The 26499-nt window shown below is 42.8% G+C and overlaps 4 protein-coding genes across 4 annotated transcripts; 2 read left to right on the forward strand and 2 right to left on the reverse strand.

The window, feature by feature from the left end:
• Positions 1-200: 200 nt before the first annotated feature.
• On the reverse strand, positions 201-6969 carry psmb5 (proteasome 20S subunit beta 5). Its single transcript, XM_041056022.1, has 3 exons — positions 6720-6969; positions 4459-4765; positions 201-858 (listed from the first exon to the last, which is right to left on the reverse strand). The coding sequence occupies exons 1-3, from the start codon at positions 6942-6944 to the stop codon at positions 572-574; spliced, it is 819 nt and encodes a 272-aa protein (XP_040911956.1). The 5' UTR covers positions 6945-6969; the 3' UTR covers positions 201-571.
• Positions 6970-7331: 362 nt separating this feature from the next.
• On the reverse strand, positions 7332-8399 carry psmb11a (proteasome 20S subunit beta 11a). The gene is made up of 2 exons (XM_041055167.1): positions 8324-8399; positions 7332-8152 (listed from the first exon to the last, which is right to left on the reverse strand). Exons 1-2 carry the CDS (start codon positions 8397-8399, stop codon positions 7332-7334), a joined length of 897 nt encoding a protein of 298 aa, XP_040911101.1.
• Positions 8400-9336: 937 nt separating this feature from the next.
• Positions 9337-15192, forward strand: prmt5 (protein arginine methyltransferase 5). Its single transcript, XM_041056270.1, has 16 exons — positions 9337-9437; positions 9742-9860; positions 10667-10752; positions 10989-11123; positions 11241-11353; positions 11473-11522; positions 11634-11797; positions 11886-12047; positions 12147-12224; positions 12714-12772; positions 12879-13001; positions 13376-13551; positions 13763-13966; positions 14077-14187; positions 14274-14338; positions 14443-15192. The coding sequence occupies exons 1-16, from the start codon at positions 9340-9342 to the stop codon at positions 14593-14595; spliced, it is 1896 nt and encodes a 631-aa protein (XP_040912204.1). The 5' UTR covers positions 9337-9339; the 3' UTR covers positions 14596-15192.
• A 1059-nt stretch (positions 15193-16251) lies between these two features.
• Positions 16252-26379, forward strand: slc7a8b (solute carrier family 7 member 8b). The gene is made up of 12 exons (XM_041054333.1): positions 16252-16395; positions 16985-17228; positions 18775-18979; positions 19683-19834; positions 21347-21472; positions 22994-23147; positions 23515-23638; positions 23954-24057; positions 24572-24668; positions 24767-24916; positions 25103-25280; positions 25759-26379. Exons 2-12 carry the CDS (start codon positions 17054-17056, stop codon positions 25890-25892), a joined length of 1599 nt encoding a protein of 532 aa, XP_040910267.1. The 5' UTR covers positions 16252-16395; positions 16985-17053; the 3' UTR covers positions 25893-26379.
• The last annotated feature ends 120 nt before the right edge of the window (positions 26380-26499 follow it).

The raw sequence follows: 26499 nt of genomic DNA on the forward strand, positions 1-26499 counted from the left end.
CCTCCCAATCCCAACAGCTGGGGGAACAGATGACTGAAATGTAAACACAAACAGTGGCTAAATGACTACATCAAAGGAGGACGCGGAGACGAGACTATGCATTTACATAAAAGGTAAATCCTGAGAAATACATCAACTCACCATCTTAAGACCTGCAGGTAAAATCAGCGCTTATTAAAAAAATAACAAAAACAACACTCTTGGAAAAAAAAGAACATGTCAGGTTTTATTGAGAAAGATGTAGTTTCCCAGGGTAGGATCCAAATTAAATGTATGTAGGCCAAGCACCACACTACTCCCACACTGGATTAAAGCATGTTTGAGTCATCGGCCCCCTCTCTGCGGACCCTCAAATCATACTCTGTGCGGGGTGAGTGAAGCTCACTGAAATTGTTAAAAATGTACAATATAAAGCTGTAAGCTAGCAACAAGTCAAAATGGGTCACAGATGTGATACAAGTGGAAATCAATCGGCAGATGAGTCCTTTTTATTCATGTGTCAACCCTACTGACATTTCGGGACATCTTAAACACTGGATACTAGAATAAACTCCTAACCCTCCCCTGTTCCTCACTGTGCCTGATCCTTGTACTGCTGGTGCAGCACGAGCACGTCTTCCTGGGAGACCCTGGTCCAGCCCTCGCTGTGGACGTGGTACAGGTTGACCTGCCCTCCGCTGTAGGCGTCGCGGTACGTGGCCTGGTAGATGGCGCGGCGGCCGAGCTCGCAGGCCTCCTCCACAGTTAGGTCGTGTCGCAGGCCACTGTCCATCACACCATAGGCGTACATGGAGCCCGAGCCCACGGCGAACAGGTCGCCACACACCCGGTTTCCCTCTGAGTCGACGTAGTACAGTCCTGAGGAGAAAGGACATAAAGCAGGTCAAGAGAATGGAGGGACAAACGGAAGTAGGAAGACACTGTGTAAAGGGAGTTGTGTTTCCACAAAAGTATCCTCCGATTTCCTGACTCAGGTGTTGAGTTTTGTCGGAAAAACCGAGATGAGATGGTGTACATCTAACATCGCCGCTCTCTCGCACAAACAAACACACACGAACTTGGAAGCGCGTGCACACATCACATCCTCAAGAGAGAGAATATGAACAGCTGCAACCTCTCCAAGTGAAGTAAGGCTGGCAGATATGAACAGCTGCATCCTCTTCAAGTAAAACGAAGCCGGCCGCGGAACCTGCTGACGAGGTGTGGGCCACATCGCTGTCTGCCCAGGGGCCTTACTCCAGGCCTTATTGATCCCTGCAAACACGCCAAAAATTAACTATCGACCCGCAACACGAGCTGCACAGGTAACTGTGCCTCGGCCCTCAAGAGGAAGGGCGGAAAAACAACAGCGCACTCACACTCATATCCTTCCGCACATACACACACACACTTGTTTCTACAAAGATACTTTTTCTTCCTCTCCACACATACACACTCTTGAATGACACACAGAGCTAAGAATTCACCCCGCACCACACCACACCAAACCGACTAAACATGTAATCCCATGTGCTCCGCAGACCCACAATGCTCTGACGGACCTGTGAGGGACAGTTTGCTCCACACCACGCTTCGTGGACACATGCGAGACATTTTGTTCCGCGCCATGACACACTCGCTAGGCCTGATCCCAGAGTGACGTGGAACGGGTGACTAGCACCAGCCTGTGAGCTCGCCCACAGCCAGTCTGCAGATGGTGAAAAGACAGCCTGTAAAAAGGCATGTTTTTCATAGCGCTTCACAAAGCGAAACCTGTGAAAATGATACTCACACAGAGAAACACAGGGACACATGCATATAAAATTGCCTAATATCCACTGCTATCGCTCATCTCGCACATTAAAAAACACTTCAAAATGCCCTCAGATTGCACATCCTCGCTTGCAGAGTTCCTCAGCTAAACTAGTGACAGTCTATTAGGGATAGAGAGCCACTTGCTTTTCTGGGAAAAAAAAAGAAGCTTACCATTGCTTTCAACTGGCAAATTGCAGCTTCCTCAGCCTGTCGTTAGCTTGCCATGATAATCATCCAGTGCCTGCCTATGCTCGGGGGTAATTTGCCATTCTGAGACCTGCCTGTTCCTCTTGAAAACTGTAAGGGACTCGTTAAAAACATAATAGGCAGGGAGAGGGAGTTGTAAAGGCAGCCTCTTGTGTTGAGTAGCACAGTTGACGGAGGTGGATGAGGACTCTTTAGGAGGTCCAAGTATAGAAGCAGAGCGGCACCAAAAAACACTTCCCACATCCATCTCTTTCCAAACCCACCTGGGGTCTTTGTAGAGCCCAATGCAATATCACTTAACAGTCTCTGCACCTCCTATACTGATGCAAAAAAATAAAAAATAAAAATATGCAGGCGTCAATGAGTGCTCAGGGAACCAAAAAAAAAAAAAGGTGGGGGGGGGGGGGGGGGGGGGGGGGGTTCATACATTGAAGCATAAGTGGGGGCACTGTGAATGGATGGTGGAGCATTTCACCAGTGTCCGCCAAGACAGGCGCCTTCCACTTCATCAGACAACTGACAGGTGCTTAAGGAGGCTTTTTTTTTTTTAAACAGCGGCCAGTGCAGCTGGCTGTACTGACAGCTTTTAGAGGTAGGTGAGGAACACAGCGCGATGGATGGGCAGCTAGAATCAAACGGTTCGGTGTCTGTCCGTCATCTGTCCTTCCCAGAAGAATTCACCACTGGATCAACAGTAAAGACAGAGCAGCAGCTGAACACAGGGGTGGGGGTGGGGGCTGCGGGGGACTCATGTCGGCCTCTTGGGAGTGGCTGCAGAGCTGACAAGGTCTCACATCATACACTATTTCACTGTTTTGTCATGAGGCTACATCCCATTTAATCACATATCTCTTTATTACAGACCCTTCATGTCCTTGTAGGGAGCAGCAGAGGGTGCTGCACCGTGTGTTGTTGCTTTCCTCGGTCTTTGTAAAGCAAATTCGAAGCATCGGCTATTCTGTGATTACAAGAGTCACAACATTTAATGTTATTACATGGAGACATATTTGTCAAGCTCCTCAACGTGGCTTTTATTCCATTTATTTTGCATGGAGCTTAAGACACTCCATCAGGGGAATAAGTGCTCTTGACATAATTGTAGACGGCTAATGAGCTTCCCGCCTAATCGCGATTGATTTAATTTACATGACATTTACCTCTCCATTCAATCATTGGCATTGTGGGGGCCACGGCTAAGCTCCCACACCTATTGAACTTATAGAGGGATCATTATTTTCCCAATTGATTTCCCAAGATTTAACGTGTGCCATTTACATTTGTTGGCATACTGGAGGGTCGTCATTGTTCACACAGACCTCTCTACTTTCCAGACAAAACCGACATCGATCTCAGCGGGTGTACGGGCATTATGCATGCGACCCAATTGTCCGGGGCTGAGACCCAGCGTCCATCATCCCACGGCGCTCCCCGCTGGCCCGCAGTCCCAGCCTCATCGATTTCCCATTACTGTGTCACTGTGGCGGCCTCTTTAAGCACACCTTCTGTGATGTACGGCCTCACACTGCGTGGCATCCAAAAGCCACAGCTTCAAGTAGAAGCTGGGCTGAGCATAAGAGGGGCTGCAGTACCATCTAGTGGGTAACTCTGGGAACTACTGGCGTGTTTGCGCTTCAGTGCAGCAGAGCATGTAACTGGAAAAACGAATCAACTGACAGTTCTGCTGCTAAAGTGCAACAAAAGAGCTAGATTACAGATTTGTGTTGAACAGATAAAACACACAAGTTCAGCCACATTTTGAGAAATAATGGATGCTTCCAATAGGGACACGCTGACAAGTGAAGCTGACACATGATCTGTGTATTTAAATGAGTGAAATATTTTACTTATCACTGGAGCTGTGACTCAGAATTAGCATGCCAAAATATGACTCTCTCTGCACAAACGTGCTAAGAACAGGCAACTAAGGTGAGATCCGTATGTATGAGTGTGTCACACAGAAGTGAGTCTATCAGTTTTCAAAGAATTCTTGAGTTATGGCCAAAAATGGGCCACAGTCTTTAACCTTTGACCTCCAAATTCTAATCAGTTCATCACTGACTCCAAATACCAGGAAAGAGAAAAACATACCCGTGAGAATTTTCAAAATCACAGTCATTTCACCAAACTGTTTGCTTTTTCTGACCAACACTTCTAAAACATAAAGATGTAAATTTCACTATGACACAGAAAAATAAAGCAGAAACTGCTCGCTGCTTTGTTGTCCTATATTTCAAATCTGTCACTCAACAACTAACCCTGGATACATCCTATTAAGTTTGGGAAAAATGAAATTTATAAAGCAAGATTTTTTTTAAAAACACCTGAAAAACTGATTATATTGTATACATAAATATCTTGAGTTGGCTCCTTATGGAAATCTCACTTTATAACAATACATAAATACCTAGTATATACAGATACAGGCCAGATGTGTACGTGATATACAGCTGTATTTACCTGGGCCTCTCTTGTCCCAGCCACACACCATGGTTCCCATGCTGAGTCCCATGCCCTTGTACTGGTATACCATGTTAGCAAGCAGCTTGGAGGCTGCTGCCACCGAGATGCGCTCCTTGTTGCGAAGCTCGTAGATGCGGCACTGGCGGGCCAGCAGGCGTTCCCAGAAGCTACAGTCTGCAGCTCCTCCGGCCATGGTACCCAGCAGGTAGGGGTTGATCTCAATCACCTTCTTCACTGTCTGCGACGCGATGTAAGAGCCCGCCGTGGCCCGAGAGTCCACCGCAACAATGACACCATGCTGGAACTGAGAGAGGCAACAGCGGGGGAGAAAGACGTCAGTGAGGCACATTACAGCAGGAGGGGAAAACACTACAACACAGCAGTTACTGCCAAGTATGTCATTCAAATTTGGAAGCAGCATTTCTTCTTTCTTTTTTACTTCAGACTCCAGAGTCAGCGACTAACAAATCCATGCAAGTATGCATGTTTTAATAATTACTGCATGTTTGTTTCCCTTATTTCTGTGTGAACAAGGCAGAAATGCGTTGCTGCTCTACAGCTGTCAGAGACAGAGCAGTATATGGTTTAAGTTCTGCCAGAAAGCTGCTGGATAAGAGCTTAGACTTTTGTTCTTCCGTCCAAAATCCTTTATCAGTGAACTGACAGTCACAACAGCAGTACATTACTAAAGTGAAGACAACAGATTTGGACAGTCAGAGGGAGATGTCCTCTGGGGAGGTTTTCATTGAACCAGCTTCCACCCCACTCAGGGATTAAGGGATAAGGTTGGTGTTATTTATCTCTTCTTTTTATCAGCAAATCCCCTGAAGAGACCAAAACCAACTGAAGGAAGAGCATTCAGTGTTTACACTGCTCTGCTTCATTTGACAAACTGAGAGGAGAAAGCTACAATCCATGTTTTCATTGTAATGACAAGATATGTCACCCAGATGTAATTGCACGGTTCTCTCATGTGTTTTTAATAGTTATTGGACAACAATGGGGATCTGTGGCACAGAGACAGAATTTATAGCAGCCCATTACACAATCCTGCTAGTAGCATAAAGTCTCTTCTTGGTTTGGGCGTTTGCATGGGACTTGTTGATAATTACACAATAACAGTATCCACTTATTCTTTAAGTGGAATGTAAACCCACCTGGACTCACTTTAATCCACTTATAAGCCTTTCCAAAATCTTTTTAGCACAGCTACACATTGTGCATTGAACTTTTTAGAAATCCCTGTTTGATGATATTATTTATCAGTTTTAGGATCTCCTACTTTGTTCTGTACTCCTACTACATCCAGGAAACATGTCCACATTTTGTGTGTGTGTGTGCAAAATATCTTATACTTAATATCTTGAAGTTTGATCATTTTTAGAGAAAACACACATTCATTATTTCTCCATCAGAATTTCATGCCTGGTTACACAAGTATTTTTAGAGCATCGGTTATGAACACTCAAAGTTACTCAGTCACACACATCCGCAATAAGAGGGAAAACATTACAGAAAGTACAACAGCATAATAACATGAAAAAATAATACATGTGAAAAATAGATTGTAATTAAAAAATTGCACAGGCTGTTCAGCTTCCTGTTGTATTTGTTTTAAAAGGACGTATCATCCCTGAATACATTAACTTATTAAAACTTTGATCTGCCTGATCCTCTGGTGTACAATTATACAGCCTCATGAGGGAATAAATAGTTTATTAGAGTTGTTCCAAATGTCAAATCCTTTGAGTAAATATGTCTTTTAATGTCCCTGTCTTCTTTGCACTCCTGAATATGATTTACTTTAAACAGCTTCTTATTATATTCAGCTGCTATTCCATAATACAAAACTGCACAAACTGACAGAGCATTGTGTAAAATACAATGCATCTTTATTTCCATTCATGACCTGGCTAGGTACAAATAAAGTCACAGGACAAAACATGTATAAGCAACTGACTTGAATAAGTAATGTCACTGCTGTCAGAACAAAACACAGAAACAACCTGCTCATTTTCCCGAGATGCTTTTAAGAAACAAACGTCAAATACAAACCATCACAAATGGCTGCGCGAACATCTAGAATGAGAAAGCGGTTTGTAGCCATGTTAGCATAGTAACGTTAGAGACGGGTCGTTATGCTGTAAAGAGTGGTCTTTAAAGCCTGAATGATTTATCAGACGTTTACTTTGACAGCTATGCAGTTCGTTAGACTTGTACGGTGCCAGCTAGCTACAAATATCTACTCGTTAACTTACTTTAAAAGCTAAGGTGGTGGTTCCGTGCAGAAACTCTATTTTCCTCTCGACGCCATCCTCGTTCCCTGCACACTGCGGGTTTTTCACGGAAAAACTGAGGCTGTCTCCCGGAGCCGCCTCAAAACCCAGACCACTCTGTCCGGGTCCACTACCAGACGCAAAGGGCTGACAATAATCAAAAGAAAAATCCGCACAATCACTGTTCAACACACTAGCAAGAGCCATCTTTGAAACTGTCTGACGGACGAGCAGCTTCCGCCGGGTAAGTGTAGGAAAATTTATGGAGAAAATTTATGGAGAAAAAACACACAGCGCCCCCTGTGGCTGTGGCGGACCGAGGCTTTAGTGCAGTGATGTGCACGTGTATAAAATACTTAGGTAAACTCTGACAAGAGTCAAGCAAATAACAAGGTACTAGTACTTCAATATAACATCGCTTGTTATGGTAGAGTCTATGAAATTTGTCATTAAGATTTTTTACTGGCAAATCAATGTGATTAAAATATGAAGAATGTGGCTAAAGTCCAAGCAATTTTATCTCTAAATATGTCACTATCTATAAAATTTTGCCTCCCCTGACAACTCCCCTCTGCCCACATACAATACTGTGCTTCACGTAGGAACTTTCAGTTCTGTCACTCTTTTTCTTTCCTCCATTATCTTTGCCCTCCTCTCCATGTCTCTATAATATTCCTCTCTCAGGTCCTCCCTCTCTCTTTGTTTCCATCCCTGGGCAGTGATGTGGAAGAGGTCCACACTGTTTCCTGAGTAGGCGTCCCTGTGAGTGGCTCTGAATACGGCTTCTCTTGCCAAGGAGATGGCTTCTTCTTTGCTCAGGCTCCACCTCAGTCCACCATCCAGGACTGAATAAGCGTAAGGAGAACCTGAGCCCACAGAGATGATATCTCCCTGCAGTCGGGCTCCATCACTGCACACATATATCAATTGTGGGCCGCTGTTAGAGGATGCAGAGCATGGCTTTGAAGTAGCATCTTGGCTACTAATGATAGGTGAGGAGCTATCACCAGTCAGAAAGGATGAGTCTTGTGGCCTTTTTGCACAGTCAGTGTTTCCTGCTTCCTTGTCCCAGCCGCACAGTGTGAGAGCCACACACACGTCGGTCCCTTTAAATGGGTGCAGCATAAATGATAGGAGTTTAGCCGTGCCACGTATTGACAGGCACCGTCTGTGCCGTAGCTGGTAGAGTCTGATCTCTCTCGCTAGAATTCGCTCCCATAGCATGCAGTCTGCACCGCTACCAGAGGAGGTGACCACCAAGTGGGAGTGAATAGGGGTAACTTTATGAACGGCCGGGCAGGCAACAAGTCCCCCAGCACTGGCACGTGTGTCTGCAGCTGCAATGACTCCACCTTGGAAGATGAAACCAAGGGTCGTTGTTCCATGAGACAGAGGGAACGGCCTGCGGACTGTCACTGAATGGTTGGTGGGGAAAAAAGGCGATGAAGGTCTGTGGATGAATGGGCCAGAGTTTGGTAAAGTTGGTACGAAAAAGTGCAGTGGAACCCTCCAGGTTGTATCACAGTTATTTTGTCTCCTCAATCCAAAGCTGTAATAGTCACTCATATGAAAAGATGAGACTGTACCTTCCAAAGATGAAGCAGAAAACCACTTGTGACACGCAGGAGTGTCCTTGAAACTGCAAATATCTTCTAAGGCCATAATGGAGTCAGTGAAGCAGACACAGAGAGTCCTTGGTCTGAAAATCAGAGAGGCTGACAGGCAGAAAGTACTCTTCAAACACAGATTAAACCAGAGTCCATCCTTAGGAAAACTGTCCAAACAAAGTCATAAGCTTTGTACATCCCACAGTGGTTTGTAGTGGTGGCTGCTGCAACCTCCTACTCTCTCATCTACTCTACTCCAAATAGACAGTATTTCAACCCTTTTATAGCCCTCACAAACATGACACCTTGCACAACCCCCCCCCCCCCCCCCCCCCCCCCCCACACACACACACAGGCCTGTCCCCAAAAGCATTTGAGTGGATATAAGTGATATTTTATCCTACTTGCTGTGAAAGTGATATCCAGAGAAGCCACTCTCTGCAAACTTTGTATGTTTTGCTTAGTGAGCAAGTCCATACACACCTTTCACATTTTCATATTGTTGTTAAAGGAAGGCACCAACCACCAACATTAGCATTTTCATTTTCAGATAAACCTGCTTTCCATACTGTGGCCCTATCTAAAGTATAGCTACAACAATAAAATGAGGAGGAACTGAAGCAATAATCTATATGAGTCAACAGTAATTATATTTTTCAAATTATTCAGACAGTAGATTCTATTTTCATGATTCCTACTTTTTTCAAAAAACATTTTACAGCATAAAATGTATTTGTCTTGCAAAACGTTTCTGCTGAAAGATGGACATCAACTGCTGAGTTCAAAATTCATAAAATGAATGAATACCGGAGGTGCGCAGTTATCGCGGTAACTTACGAGCCATGCAACTGACGTGGTAGCGAAGCCATTTTGGGCCTAAATTACCTTATTACCCAATGAGCACGTACGTCATTGCAGATCCAAGATGGCGTCAGTTTCCTCGAAAGCCTAGCGCAACGAATTGCTCCCAGTCAATCATTCATTGGGCTAAAATCATGGCGTCCGCCAGCACGGGGAGCAGGGTGTCCTGCGGGAGAGATATGAATTGTATACCGGAGGTAGCCGACACGTTAGCTGCGGTCGCCAAGCTCGGGTAAGGAGCGTGCTGCACTTTTTCGGTTCTATTGTTTTAGTAGAAGTGAGCTTAACGGCAGGGACGCGCCGGTGTGCCAGTGCGTGATGCTTGCTAAGCTAGCCGGTGAATTACCAGCACGTGCCCAATCACAACGATGCCGGACTCTGATGCACAGTGTCTCCAATGTCCACACAGGCTGTTCTGTTAAAGTTTGCGACCTGGCCGGGGGATAGTTTAGCAAACAGGTTTACGTTTCATCTCTGGCTGACATTAAATATCACACCAATGTTAAACCGCCGCTTTCTCTTTTTTTGGTACCCAGGTTTGACTTCCTGTGCATGCCCCTGTTCCACCCGAGGTTCAGGAGAGAGTTTGAGCTGGAACCCGCTAAATCCCGACCCGGTGCCCAGACCCGGTCAGACCTGCTGCTGTGTGGAAGAGGTTAGTCCTTACACTCACTTATTATGTCCAGCGCTTTTTTTAGTCATTAACTTTGTTTTACTTCCTTTCTAGACAGTTGATAACTGTACCCCGTCAGGTTTTAATAGGCCCCGTGTGACAGCACAGAGATATAGATGGATGGGTGACTTGGTGATTAATTATTATGGTTCAGGACTGAACGTGTTGGTAAAATGTTGAGTCAGAAAATGAATTCCAGTTCTTCTGGTTGAACCACTACAATTGACTTCCCTTCACAGTAACATCCACACCAGTTTTGTACATCTGTTCAGTTGTATTTTCACTCACAAACACTCAGTTCAGCACTTTGATTTCCAAAACATTATAGTACCTACTAGTACTAGTGTACTGTTCAACTAAGAGCATCACAGACTCGCTTCTCAAACCTTCAAGCCACCCCCGTTGTTTATATCTTAGTTTATGTTTGTTTTCCTTTGTTGGTATGAGACCTTGAAAAGATTTAATTATTTAATCAAAATCTAGTCACATAATCAATCGGTTTAAAAGAAGTATCATAGACATGCGAAAAAGAAATTGGAATATAAAAGACAACCATCGACATATTTAGTGCATCTTTCATTATTATCTTGTGATTTGGCTTCTGTAACACTGCATTTTTAACATTGGGATAAATAAAACACTCTATTTTATTAGTAACAAGAGGGATTCTCATATCAACTACTAAAGATAAAATGTCAACTTGTTTTTCCAAGTGTGGGGACTATAAAAATAGATAGATGTTATCACTGAGAGCTTAGAGGACTCATGACTCATTGTGCTTTTTCTAGATTGGAATACTCTTATTGTTGGGAAGCTCTCTCCATGGATCGACGCAGATTCAGAAATCGAGACAGAACGCAGAAACTCAGAGGCCGTAAGTTCCTCCCTTCTTTGACATGCACTTTGTTTAAAAGAGGGTTCTTTGATCTCAAGATGTCGTGACAAGAATCAGAATCAGTTTTATTGGCCAAGTTTGTGCATACAAACAAGGAATTTGACTCCGGTTTTATGAACTTATGATGTCCAGTCTCGTCTCCACCCCTACTACCATGTCTCCTCAAGTCCTCCCCTTCATGCTCTCATCATACTTTTTCCTGTGTTTCTCTCCAGGCTCTGGCACAGGAGCTTAACTTCTCAGCCTACCTGGGTCTGCCTGTCTTCATGATTCCTCTGAGGGGTCCTCATAATGCCAATCTTGCCCGCCTGCTGCTAAACCACATCCACACTGGACACCACACCTCAAATGTAAGGCATTAAAAAAAAAAAAAAAAGCTCAATATGCACACGTAGATTGCTTTTAGATATCAGAGAAGCCAGACAGGAAACCGAAGTTAACTGCTGTTGTCCTCTGTGTCTGAATAGTTCTGGATACGTGTCCCACTAATGGCGTCCGACGACATGCGGGAAGATCTGATTGAGAATGAACCGACCACTTGCATCGATGACACGAGTGTTGATGAGAAAACCTGGAGCTGGTGAGTTTCACAACAGTCTGCTTCCTGAGCGGCCGAGTGCTGTCTGCATGCTAAAACAGCTGTCATTGATTTCCGTTAAAATGGTGATTCATTTTGTTTACTCTCCTCTGCTCCTTCAGGTGGCACTCATTTAGAACCCTGTGTGATTACAACAAGAGGATCTGTCTCGGTGAGAGAGCACACTGCGAAGCAGCTGCCTAGGGGAAAGTCAGTGTATCAACAAATAATTATGGGCATGTGTGATGTTGAAAATGTGCTTTTTCTTTTTGTATCCTTGAAGCTATTGAAGTTGGAGCAGACATGCCGTCAGATGCTGTGATAGATAAGTGGCTCGGGGAACCCATCAAAGCAGCCATCCTTCCCACCAGCATCTTCCTAACTAATAAGAAGGGCTTCCCTGTTCTGTCAAAGGCCCATCAGCGAATAATCTTCCGTCTTTTCAAGGTAATTTTACTGATAAGAAAAAATTCATGGACCGAATGTGGAAGTGTTTTGTTTTTTTTTCATTCAATAAAACAATCTCTTTGCATAGTTGGAGGCCCAGTTCATCTTCACGGGCACCAGTCGGCACACTGACAAGGACTTCAGATCCTACCTGCAGTACCTGGAATACCTCAACCAGAACCGACCCGCACCCAACGCATATGAGCTCTTTGCCAAGGGCTACGAGGACTACCTGCAGTCTCCCCTCCAGGTATTGAAGTGCTTATTTGTGTTCACGTATCTGAAATGTTTTTTTTATTTATCTTTTGACAATGAAGACTGAAGAGTTTTTGTCCTCTCTTCCCTGCAGCCCCTCATGGACAACCTGGAGTCTCAGACCTATGAAGTTTTTGAGAAGGATCCTATTAAATATTCACAGTACCAACAAGTAAGACCATTATACAAAGCAGCAACTGCATCCACTGAAACATTTACACAGTGCTGGATAACCACAGAGCAGGTTTACAAGCCACAAAGAGAAGAGATGCAAACACAGCGTATCCTCAATGCTATTTTCTTTTTCTGTAAAATTAAAGCAGCAGTATCTCAACGTCACCTAGAACCTAAAATTCCTATTGAGGCAGAGACTTTTGACATATGTAGACTTGACGGGGATCCACACCTACAGCAGTGGTGATGTGTTCATTGAGCTGCATAGAAGCACAAATTAACAGAGTATATTGACTTAGAGATAAAGCAGAGTTTTTTTTCCCCTCTCTGTGTCTGGTAAACCATAAACCCTGACAGCATCCTTTCATATTTATATTCATATTCATAGTACACACCACTGGCTTGTCTCTTTGTGTGAATTCAGGTTAGAGATAAGCTGTAAATGGTGCAACATACTAATATACCTGCTTTGTGTTTGTCTTTGCAGGCTGTATATAAATGTCTACTTGACCGAGTTCCAGAGGAGCAGAAAGACACAAATGTCCAGTGAGTAGCAGGACACAACTCTCACTGTGAATAATGACCAAAAAAAGTTTCTAGGTTCATCATTGCAATGTTCTTTAAACTTCTGTTTGTCCTCTCTTTGACACAGGGTGTTGATGGTATTGGGAGCAGGTAGGGGTCCCCTGGTCAATGCGTCCCTGCGTGCTGCCAGACAGGCAGACAGGAAGCTGAGGGTGTATGCTGTGGAGAAAAACCCCAATGCTGTTGTCACGTGAGTAGAGAACTGCTCTTTATTTCAATATCCGTGTCTGTAGGCGCTGAAACACACACACCTACGTAGAAAAATATCAACACAAACACTGGTTCTGTGCTCTATTCAGAACAGATGATAAAACATCTGTTTGTGGTATATCGATGGACCACAAACAGACAGTTGTCCATGTTAAAGAATAACTTTTAAGAAGTGAGGCACATCAGGTAAAGTGGATACAGGTGTGCAAGGCAACCCCGAAGCTGCACCGCCACACATTTTTAACCTGTTTTGAATTTTTGGACTCTGCACATAATGACATACCAGGGCGAACATTTGAATGCTTATGTTACTGATTTCCTGCACTACTGACATTTTAATTGTGACTTGTTCAGGCTAGAGAACTGGCGCTTTGAGGAGTGGGGTGATCAGGTGACCGTGGTGTCATGTGACATGCGGGACTGGGCAGCGCCAGAGAAAGCCGACATCATTGTCAGCGAGCTGCTTGGATCGTTTGGTGACAACGAACTGTCCCCTGAGTGCTTAGACGGAGCGCAGCACTTTCTCAAAGGTACTTCACTGTTGTGGTTTAAGATGACTCTTACTGTAGCTCCTCTACACAGACGCTGTAGCTGCAGAGTCATTGAATGCAAAGCACCGTCAGTTGTTTTCTACATCAAACAATGTGGAAAGCATTTCCTATCCTCCGTTGCCTTCCATGCTTCCTTGCAGCTCAAATCACTTTCTCTTTCCCTCCCCCCGCCTCATCGTATCACCTTCAGATGACGGAGTCAGCATCCCCTGTTCCTACACGTCCTTCTTGGCTCCTCTGTCCTCCTCCAAGCTTTACAACGAAGTACGCAGCTGCCGGGAACGTGACAAGGACCCAGAGTGCCATTTTGAGACGCCCTACGTGGTGCGTCTCCATAACTTCCACCAGTTGGCTGAGCCCAAACCATGCTTCACCTTCACACACCCCACAACAGGTAAATAGAAACACACTACACTCACATTGTAACACTTAAAAACAAGAACTCGAGACAAATTTCCATAATGCAATATGAATATGTAGACCACTGTTTCTCTCTTCTTTCAGATATGAACAATAACCGGTATCAGTGCCTCAGATTCTCAGTGGGTTGTAACTCAGTGCTCCATGGCTTTGCCGGCTACTTTGAAACCACACTGTACAAAGACGTCACACTCAGTAAGTCGGCTTAAAACAATGAGGAAGTGGTGTTGTGCTGAGATTTGGTCTAAACATGAAATGTTTACATTGTGTGTTTGTGTCAGGTATAAAACCAGATACACATTCACCTGGAATGTTCTCCTGGTTCCCCATCCTCTTCCCCCTCAAAGTGAGTTTTATACTGTCACTTCTTAATTCAAATCCTTTTTAATTTTGAGTTTAAAAATAAACATTATGTTCATTATATATAAATGATCTTATTCCTCCTAATAGCAACCCATCTCCATAGCCCGGGACGATGATGTTGCAGTGAGATTCTGGCGGTGCAACAATGGGAAGAAGGTGTGGTACGAATGGGCCGTGACTGAGCCCTCCTGCTCTGCCATCCACAACCCAGCAGGCCGCTCCTACACCATCGGCCTGTGAAGATGACACATCAGCGCTCTCGTACACGTTTCAGTGAGACTCGGTGGCAGTTGAAGTGGGGTGGCCTCGTTCTTTTTACATACACAGTTAAAACCTGGACTCGAGGTGTGAGCCCTTAAGTCAGTCTGGTCTGGGTTTTACAGCACCATCGGTAGCACTTTTGAGCCGGCAATGAAAATAAATGATTTGCTGAAACCAGATGTCTTTGTTCTCAGAATTTGCTCTTGAAGTGTGTTTCAGCCGACATGGACTGTCACCTTGACTCAAAGCGTATTATTGTTGTCAGATTAGGTCAAACACCTCCCCACTGGTTTGTCATGCTCCATGGTTTGTTTTTTGGTTTTTTTTCCTACTGTTCTGAACAGGTGTTGCAGATATACACACTCAATCCATCCGGACCTATGCCTTATCAAACACACATTCCATACCGATTCTTACATACTGACAAAACACTATTTTCTTCAGCACAACAGGGTAAGAAGAAGGTGACGTTATCCAGGTCTCGTACCACGCTGTTTTGGGGCTGTCTCTTCATACCTTTGTTACTTTTGTTTCTGTATGTTTGAACCATGTCAATAAAGACAACACTGTAATGTGCTCCACATGCTCTGCTCTGCATCTTTATAGTTTGTTTAAATGAAATGGCAGCCTAAGCTGGAAGCGATGTGATTTGTCCAGTAGATGTCGCCCTCAGGTGACAATCTGGAGTCTAACACACTTTCTTTTTACACATATGAACACACTCCACCTCCTGATAACCATCTATTCTATACCTCTCTTTCTCCATGCTTACTCGACTATTACCATTACTTGCATCTATGAGGATGTATATATATAGGCCCTCAAACACGCCCTGCCTGTCCTTCATGTTCAGCATGATAAGACCACTGCTTTGCACATCATACAAGTTGCAGTTGCAGATAGACACACAACCAGGGCTTTAAATGTTTTGCCTGTTTGTGCAATTCTGACATGAAATTTTGATAATTTTTTAAAAGCATTAATTATGTGTTTATGAGAGATGAACTCTCATGTGCTTGAGTACACTATCTGCATCTGTATTAGGTTTACACTGCAGTTTCATAGATTTTTTTTTATTTTTTTAGTTGACATTTTGATATCGAACTACAAAGATGCCAAGAATGTTGTGATTAAAGTCCAAGATTTATTTCCACAGTGGTCAGTGATTTAATTTAAACATCCAAAAACTAAAAAAAAAAAAATATATATATATATATATGACAAATTCCATCCAAACCATAAATATGACAATAAGTTTGAATCCATAAGTTCCCCATAAGCCATAATTTAACCTTTTTTTTTTAAACCGATAAGTCAACTTATTTCATGTTAATTTGAGTACTCGTTGTGTTTAGCAGTGTATACACCACCTTCACTAGAAATATACAGTATTTTGGACAGGAAATAGTATGACATCATCACAAGATAATTTTTTAAAAGAAAATTATAAAGGTTTATTAACTCTAAGCTTTACTACTGAAGCCAGTTAGTATGGCTATTCCCATGCTGGAGGTATTTATTCTTCTTCTTTAATTTTTCAATGGAAGAAACTGAACAGGTTCTCACTACAGAGGGCGGGGCCTGACGCGATTTGGGCCGCGCTGATTGGTTGAAAATAAACGGCTTTTGTATTTATCGAGGCTGTCAGCTGGAAGTCTTTTGTTACCCTCGCTCATCACGACCACCCCACAGGAATAATGGCAAACATGAAGCCCGTCACATAACAGCGAGTTTTCCGGGGGTTTCTGGGGCTCTCAGGTCACGGCAGCAGCTGAAAAGGTGGGTCAGTAGTTAGTAAGTAGACTTACTTCCTTAAGTTTTTATCCAGTAAAACAAAGAGCAGGTTCCCGCTGATGAGTCAGTTACAAATTCCAACTGCCTTCTTGTTAATTACAGGAACAAAAAACAAACAAACAAAAAAAACAAAACAAAAAACGGGTATGTAGAGATTTATACAGTTCTTTGTTTAGTCCAACACGAGGCCTGTGCAAGTGGTGAATTTGAACTTGTATCAGGTGTAATGTCATAGCTCTCGCTGGGTCTGTGTAACAGACTCTGATGGTCTCCAAGTGTTTGTGGTCAGTGCTATAAGCCCTCCAGGTGTAGTGGCCGGGCTGCTCGCCGTGTCGCACTCTGAATTATTAATGCTTGGATGTGGTTTCTAATTTTAGCTGTACTGTAGCCAGCTGAAGAGATGGAAACCACTGCCATCAGCATTTTTAACATCTAACGGGTCGAAGGAAAGTTGGGGGGGGTGGCAAATTACTCAGCAAATGGGTCCGGGAAATAGGTCTGCAGAGCAGTGTTTTAATTAGTATTTATTTATTTTAACAGTGCTACCTTAATTCTTAATTGCATGCATTGGTAGGCTTTTTAAGGGAGACGCTGCTGCCCCCCGAACCATAAAAGAAGGTGGAGGGGGGACACACTGGACAGGATGAGCGAGGGTCCGAGGAAGCGGAGCGGCAGCACCAGCGGCAGCGGCGGCGGCGGGGGGAGTAAGTCGGAGCCGCCGGACTCTCTGTTGCCTGAGGGGGAAGATGCGGAAGGAAGCTCCGGAGTAGCTCTGAAAAAACAAATAGGCCTAGTCAGCGCCTGTGGTATTATAGTGGGTAAGTCCATCCATGTGGTGTTTGCTCCACATGTCATGTTCATACTGCCATGCATTCATCTTCTAAGCATTTGTGGGCTTAACAAATGGGGTAAGGCTGAGGTGAAATCAGTCTGCCCTCCACTACATCCTTTAACTTAAGAAGCCCCATGTCAACAACCAACCAAAAACCCAGGAGGTATGGTATTGTTTAGATTGGCAACAAAAAATCACTCACTTTATTTGACTTGGAATTCATTACAGGTATTTGACAGCTTGTTTGTGTCAGATATCATTAATTTGGAGTCATGAGGTATGTTTTTAATTTACATTTGTCAGTCTTTCCATCGATGGCTGGGCAGTCCCAGCATCATGCATCATGCATGTGCTCTTTCATAGTGACTGTTATGTTTCCAGAGAACTGTTGTCTGACATGAAAGCTCCTCAGTCCCTGCCCACCTCCCACATGTGCAGAGAAAAAAAAAGAAAAGTCAATAAAAAAGCAATCCCACTAATGGTTGTCCACCGTTGTTGAGACTGCAATTTCCATCACTATCAGAAACATTGTTGGAGCATGGTCGCTGCGCCATTGACAACAAACAGCTGTACCCTCATTTTTTTGTGTTGGCCCCAGTATGGTGTATGGATTATTATGGATAAATGGGTGCTCCGGCTACCCAGCAAACAAGCCATTTGGTCCTGTTTGGAGCCACTGTGTTGAAACCGGGCTTCATTTGGTCAAGTCAAACAGAGGGCCCATATCTGCCATCACATGGTGGCCATAAACTGGGATTAAACACTGGCGACCAGCTGAAGAAGAATGTTTAAATTTATTTATGGTTAATCAAATTAGAAAATACAGAAATTTCAAAATAATATTATCCAGTCCTTTCAGGTTTGACAACATGTCAACAGCTGAGGTTAGATTTATTCAAGATAACATGAGCTCAGTGTGAGGATGAGGGTGGTGAAACTTGGTGGTGATTACCAATTCTCACGTATTCCCCCTTTAAAAGACAAACATGTTCTTCACCACAACAAAGCCAAAGTCAATATATGACAGAAAAAATATTAGTTAACACCAAAGTTGCTAATAATTCTGACCAGCAGTGACTTTATAGGGGATATGTGTTTGGTCAGTCCAAGCTCAGGCTCAAGATAATCAAAAAAATCCTCATTATGGTCCAATGTTTAACTGTAGAAAATCAGACTATAGACCTCACAGAGAGCCACAACTAAATGTAGAAAGCCCATTGGACATTCACACAATTCACAGTGCTGAGCTGACCAAAATAATTCTCTGTGTTATCAGATGCAAAACATGAGCACCACAGGATGAAGGACATCACATGACAGGAAATAGTAGCTTTCCCGTTATAGTCTGCATTCTGCTTCGGTAGTCTCATGATTCTTATCCTGTTTTTTCTCACACTCCTGATAAGCACATCAAAAACAGATTCTTCCTATCCGAATTCACTATATTCACTCAAAAGCTAACTTTGACTACAGAGCATCTGTCTCTCTGTCTGTTAGTTCTTAATCTGTGTCTGTCTGTTTCGTTCTTTTAGGCAACATCATTGGCTCTGGGATCTTTGTGAGTCCAAAGGGGGTTCTGGAGAATGCCAGCTCAGTGGGTGTGGCCATCATTGTGTGGGTCACCACTGGAATTATCACAGCCATTGGTGCTCTCTGCTATGCAGAATTGGGTGTGACCATCCCCAAGTCAGGGGGAGACTACTCCTATGTCAAAGACATCTTTGGAGGTCTGGCTGGGTGAGAAGAAATGTTGTTTGTCTGATTTATCAGGAAAAAAAAGTTGTTGTTCCAATCCAAATTAATTCCAACAGTATTTTGTGCAATTTCCCCATTGGGGGACTATTAAAGATTTATCTTATCTTATTTTAATAATGTATGATAAACTTATTTATGCGGCACTTTAAAGAGCACAGGAACAAAGTGCTTTACAATAAAAACAGAATGCAATTTGAAACGCAGAAAGATTAAAATGAAACAAAACACCATGAAATAATAAATAATTCAGTGAGAAAACTGTTTTAAAAAATGATTTATGTTAAATGATGCATAAAAGCAATCTAAAAAAAGAAAATGACATAGCAAGGTTGTGGCAAGCCTTTTGCGATTAATGAGAATTATTAGAGTAAACTGCCGTCCTCACGCCTCCTCCTCACAACCATGCTCGTCGTGTTATTAAAAGCCTCTCATAATCTGGTTTTATATTCCCAGTGTTCCAGAATGTCATTGACCCAGTTCCACTCGTTTCTCTTGTCTTTAACAGCAACGCTCCAGTGCATTACTATAATGAACTTATCTAAAATGCTTAATTACCTTTGTTTTCCATTACATTTCCCTGTAACGAGGGCTGTTATTCTCACACACTATGCTGTGCCTGTTTGTGGGTGTGTATGCAGTGTGTTTCCATTTCTTATTAACCCCACTTCCCCGTGTTGTTTTTCAGGTTTCTGCGTCTGTGGATTGCAGTGTTGGTGATCTACCCCACTAACCAGGCTGTGATTGCTCTCACCTTCTCTAACTACGTCCTGCAGCCTCTCTTCCCCTCCTGCCTTCCCCCAGAGATTGGGCTTCGTCTGCTGGCTGCCGTCTGCCTGTGTGAGTGATAAAATAAAACTCAAGGTTACATTGCTATCAGTTGAGGCCGGTGCATTAACAGATACAGATCATGAGGCAACAGAGTGCAGCCAGCTTTGAAGGATCTTTGTACATGTTTTTCACATCATTTGTTGATGAAAGACAGAGCTCAACTCTGAAGAAACATTGATAGGTGGCAGATTTAATTGTTGGTATATATTGGTGAGAATAAAGCTGTGCAAAAACTACTTTGCTTGGCAGTGAATGCACACTCAACATTCACAAGGGCACTACACAACCTGTATAACCTGTTTTGCCTTTTGTGTCTATGGAGGAGTTTTGTCAAGTCTCAAAAGAAAAAGAAAAATAACACTGAGATAATTTGGCTTGAGATTGGTGACAAGTTTGTTACAAACCTTGAACAAAAAGCCTGTGCTGTGAACTGGAGGCAAGGAGTTTGAAATGAATGTACCAGAAAGTGAAGGTCTAACAAAAAATGCCACTGTGTTGCATTATGGGCCATGTGGGAGCTGGAGTCACAGTATAGTATTTAAGTAAAGCTGTACCTTTGCTATTTATGTTTGCTTGTTTGTTTTAATTTGCCACATAAGTTCCTCAACTTCATGGGAGTTAAATAACAAATGACCGGAGGGCTCCTGTAGCATGTACATTAGCAAGCAGATTCATTCATTTACAGTGTAAAGGAGAAACTCAAAATGAAAACTACAAATGAAAGTCACGTGAGTTCCACACAGATTGTCAGAATGCAAATGCTGGCCTTGTTGCCACCTTATTATGAAACAGTTGGCATTTAACTCTGAGTTTGAAGTTTTAAAATACTTCATACAGAGGCTTTAAGATGTTATTTGAACAGTGAATAACGTGGACACGTAGCTCAGTTCTGCTGCTCCTGAAGATAATACCCTCTAAAAGACAAAGAATTGCTGTGCCAGTATGAAAATTTCTTAAGTTAGACACATTTTATTAAATTAAAACGTGAAAACAGCTGAAGGCAGGCTAAATATTTGTTAAGGCAAAACAACTCTTTAGCCTCGAGGGGAAAAACTAATGATGCAGTGATGCAACTAAGCACATTTATTTTCAAATGATTGTGACTAAAAATGAAATCCTATCTTTTTACACGAGTCAGTTTTATCTTGATACGTCATTAAGGTACAAGAACCAATGTTGTTTTCGCCTTAATTTGAAATTTTAAGATGAAAACAACCACTGTTTTGTTTTTTGGGGGGTTTTTTTTTCTATTTTTTTTTACTTGCATATTACGTAAAATGTTTCTGCTTTTGCTTCATGTTTTTAGGAATGTTTAACAAGTCTCTGACCATTTGTTTGCTGCAGTTACTTTATCAAAGGGTCTTGTCTTTGTTATGTTGAGGTGAAATAGACTAGAAATTCTGGTACATTCTGTATATTAGCACTCGCTGCTTGAGCTCCATTTTTCTCCTTCGTAGACTGTCAGTGGATGAAACTAATATCATCCTAACTTAAAGTGATATTGTGTCCTTCTGTCCTCAGTGCTGTTGACATGGGTGAACTGCCACAGTGTGCGCTGGGCCACGTGTGTCCAAGATGTCTTCACCACTGGCAAGCTTTTGGCCCTGGGCCTCATCATAATCATGGGTTTCATCCAAATTTGCAAAGGTAGATTTTTTTTTTTTTTTTTTTTTTTTTATACCCCTTTCAAACATCTGTTTGTTTTGCTCATTATAAGAAAATAATCTCCTGTTCTCTGTGTCTCTCTTGAGATAGTGGTTACAAATCTTATTAGCTTACATCCTTTTTTGAGATAAGCATTGTCAACTTAGGTTGCATATGTCTGAGTTGTGAGTGACGTTCTCTTCCGAGTGTTTCCTTTGAACACTATTTAGAGATCTGAAGAGGTACATTTATCCAGAATTTCTTATTAACTGTAGTTTTTTGAATAATCTTATTTCTCACTAATCTGTCTCATCTTGTCCTGACTCCTAATTGGTAAATCTCTGTCTTGAGCCATGATGCTAAAACATCGGCCACGTTTCAGCTACCATCACAGTGTAGTCCCCTGTGCCTCTCACAGGATTTGTGATCCTAATGTGGAAGAGAGATTACAGGCTCTCATAGCTCTTCATCTCACTCATAATCCACACGCGTGCGTGCACACACACTCACACACTCACACACTCACACTCACACACACACACACACACACACACACACACACACACACACACACACACACACACACACACACACACACACACACACACACACTCTGCCAGGTCCAGTTACAAACTCATACATGTGACTTAGCTCCGTCATATCCTTTCTTTTTTTTTTTTTTTGTCAGGGATAGAAGATCGAGATGCAGTCTCATTAATTTATCCCTTTTATCCAGAGCTCTGACTTAGTCCAGATCTGGTGCTGACTATTTCTTGCCATTTATTAGAAAATTTGACAACATTTACTGGGATAAATTCTAAAACTGTTCAAACTGGGGAACATAGTTAAGCTTAATTTGACTGCAGTCAACAGCAACAAGATGTTTGCATAGGAGTGGAATAAAATGGTGTAAACAGGTTTCTCTAGGTCTCAGGAAATTAAATACTTAACAGGAATGGCACTCAGTAGAGCGCATACCTCCACCAAAGCCAAACAATCCAACATGTCTGCCCAGCTCTTATAATGGAAACGTAAAAGGAAAAAGGAAGTAGTCTGACAACAAACATGATTTATGTCATAAAACAGTACAACAGTTACAAGTAAATGAGTACAACTTGATATGTAACATGTATAGAATTTTTTTTTCTTTTTTTTGACATCATGATCCGTACATGTTGAAAAATATCTCGTGATATTAAGGAGAGTAATTTAGGGGAAAAAAACCCTTCCTGGATCTGTATGTCTGCGCCAAGATTTAATGGGGTCTTCTGTGGCCCCAAGTTTGGAGGTAATATCAGATATCTGATCTCAGATCTCTGTATGTAAGTCATTCATAAGATGAAATTATGTAACATGGAATAATCATAAGACAGAGACCTCCTAATGTGTAAAAACATAGGTTGAGTTTGGTGCCCTCTGCTGCTCAGACTGTGGTGGTGAAAAGTAGATAACATCAAGTTGGATTTGATCTCAGTGAAATTTGAAATCTGTTTTTTGGGTGTTTTTTTTTTTCTTGGTTCTCAGGTCACTATTACTGGTTGGAGCCAGCACACGCCTTTGAGACCTTCCGTGACTATGATGTTGGTCTCATAGCTCTGTCCTTCCTGCAAGGCTCCTTTGCTTATGGAGGCTGGAACTTCCTCAACTACGTCACAGAGGAGCTGGTAGATCCGTACAGGTAACACATGCATGTACACAATCCCACTGTAGCCTCTGCATATCAGCACATTTTTACAATGGGATCTTTTATCATTTAATTAAAAAAAATAACATAATACATCAAAGGATTAAAAGAGGATTTAGGTACGGCTAAAACCCAAACAGTCTTATGAAGACATCAATAAAAACACAATACATACACACCCACATAGATAAAAATACATGTTAAATATATATCCATAGAGTGGCACAGTGGTTAGCACTGTCTCCTCACAGGTTCTAGGTTCGAACCTCGGTGTGGGTTCTTCTGTGCAGAGTTTGCATGTTCAGTCACAGAAATCTATGTTTAATAAACCGCGAACCGCAACTTTGTCTTTCATCCTCAGGAATCTACCACGTGCAATCTTCATCTCTATCCCTGTGGTCACCTTTGTTTATGTGTTTGCCAACGTGGCCTACGTCACAGCCATGAGCCCCCAGGAACTGCTGGCCTCTAATGCAGTAGCAGTGGTGAGAGAACCGACCTTCAGTCACTCAAATCTGAATGAATGTGTGGTTACGCATGTAGAGAGTGCACGTAGTTAGGAACTTATCTCTGAAATCACCTTGAAGTGGACGCACATTGCCCGGCAGCCATTTATAGTAACCACACTGATCTGATGCATGCTCATTGTAGCATAGTTCCTGTAACACTTAGCCTGTCGTCCTTTTGCGCTCAGTTTTGAAATGTCTTAATTAGACGCTGTTTATTGAGAATGTGTTTCAACTGTTTTCCTATTTTATCCTCCTCCTCCTCTTTCTCTCTGCTCCTAATGTTTCTCCCAGACATTTGGAGAGAAATTGCTGGGAGTAATGTCATGGATCATGCCCATCTCTGTGGCGCTCTCCACCTTCGGGGGAGTCAATGGCTCCCTCTTCACGTCGTCGCGGTCAGTTTGTCAGTTTGTCCTCCCCCCGGCCCCTTCTGTCCTACCTGTCTTCTCGTCACAGCTTCTGTGACTGCTCTGCTTTTGTTTTTAGTGCTCTCATTGCCATGCTGATTTTGTTTAGATGCACACAGAGAAACGGGGTAAGCAGGATGGAAAAATGAAGAGCTAAACAGAAATACTATGCTTCAGCAGGGTAAAAGCAGGGTAAACACTAATCTCAACCTGCATTTCAGACTGTAGGGAAAGTGCCTGATTAGGAAATAGTTTGACTCTGGTAAGAGTCAAACCCACTTGAGCGACAGCAAATCTCAAACTGAGCCCATTTTTACTCCTGGTTTGGTTCATTTTTCACCCTGCATTTCCGCTCCTGCTGTTTCTGCACTGGTTGTTTCCATAATCACCTGAGCTGTGTTTCCTGAGCTGTTCCCTCAGCTGGTGAGTGCACACGGTAAGCAAGCACCATCTGGCTCTTCTCTCAGGACGTAAGTGTCTTTGGTTCTCTCCTGTCTCACAGACTGTTTTTTGCCGGAGCAAGGGAAGGCCATCTCCCATGTCTGCTGGCCATGATTCATGTCACACGCTGCACGCCTATTCCAGCATTGCTGTTCACCGTGAGTCCTACCCTGCTCAACACGAGACTCCACATTTAGCCTTTGTCCTCCCCATGTGCAGAGAATAACTTCTTCTACCCGTCTCTCACCACATTCAGCTGATCTCCACTCTGCTGATGTTGTGCACCAGTGACATTTACACCCTCATAAACTATGTGGGTTTCATCAACTACCTCTTCTATGGTGTCACTGTCGCTGGGCAGATAGTGCTGCGCTTCAAAGAGCCTGACATGTATCGACCCATCAAGGTAAAGACACTTGTGGAGTATCATGGCATATTAGCAATGCAGGTTTTACTTGAGGACAATACACTAACAGAACATGTGAAATTTGATGTTATAGTGAACTGTTATAGCTCTCTAACTTCACAGTTTTTTTTTTGTTTTTTTTGAATGGGTATTTGAGGTTTGAGAACACTGTCCCTCGTCCTCCAGGTGAGCCTCGTATGGCCAGTGATCTACTTGCTGTTCTGGGCCTTCCTGCTGGTCTTTTCCCTCTACTCTGAGCCCGTGGTCTGTGGTATTGGACTGGCCATCATGATGACCGGTGTCCCTGTGTATTTCCTGGGAGTCCACTGGGAAAACAAGCCACAGTGTTTTGATGTTTCTTTTGGTAAGGCAACATCATGATGCTATTTTTATGGCCTGAAGGATGTATTTACACAGAGTATTTTTTTATGAAATCTGTCGACCTACTTCAGTATGAGCTGCTGAAGGTAATGTTTGATCCCTGAGTCGCCTGCAAATGTGAGTTTCTGCTCACATTCCAGTGAACTGCAGTGCGGCTCATTACTAAACACAGGGGTTAAGAGGTTACAGCACACAGATGTTCAGTTTGCTGCGTTTGTGGGCACTACATTCAGCCCCGTTTCACTTCTAATCACGTGTCTTAAATCCATAAACAAACACAACAATTCAGCTGGATATACTTTTCCATTATGGTTCAGACCAGAAAAAAACATTGTCTGTGCAACTGCACCTCTAGATTCATTAAGTGGATTCGTAAAGTGTCGACCCAGTTTAATACAGAACCATCATCTTCTGAAATAAAAATGATTTACTTCGTCTCTTCCCTCTCCAACTGTGTCCAGGTAAAATGACTCATCTATGCCAAAAGCTCTGCTTAGTTGTCTACCCAGACATGGCGGAGAACCCAGAGCCGAATGGACCGCAAAAGAAAGATGGAGGTGGAGAAGATAAACAAAGCTCACAAATGGCTAATTGAACATGCACACAGACAAGTCCTCGCACTCAGATGTTGTACGAGGGTGAAGGGGGGAAAAAAAGACGCCTGGGGAAGAACCCCAGAAAGATGAGTACACTTATTCACTTAATGAGAATGTTAACACTCTGATATGGTCTACAGCACTGGACTTTCTTGCTCGGTTTCTGACTGGCCTTAATTCTGGGCACAGCTGTTTCAGCGTATGGTCTGAGAATAGGTGTTTGAGATGAAATGTCACTTACACTGAACAGAAATTATGAATCGTGGTCAAGTGTTTTTTTGTTTTCACCTCACTATTTAAACTATCTCCCTTTTGTTTGTCTTGAGCAATGTATTGTGTGTGATTTGTAAGTCTGGGAGCCAGTGGAAAAATATTTTAATGTGTTTTCATAAGCCTATCATAAAGTTGTATATATAATTCATACCCTGTGTGTTGTTTATGCTATCACCTCTTTACAGCAACACTAAAATTAAATTTTCCATATGGTTTAATGGCTTTTTTTTCTCACTGGACTCACAACATTTTCAACATGTTTTTACATTTAGCTTTCGAGAGCAAAAGTGTGTTTTTCTGTGAACATAAATTTCTATTTCTGATCATCATTCA

Source organism: Toxotes jaculatrix, chromosome 14 (genome assembly GCF_017976425.1).
Source record: "Toxotes jaculatrix isolate fToxJac2 chromosome 14, fToxJac2.pri, whole genome shotgun sequence".
In the NCBI taxonomy this organism is placed as follows: Eukaryota; Metazoa; Chordata; class Actinopteri; family Toxotidae; genus Toxotes; species Toxotes jaculatrix.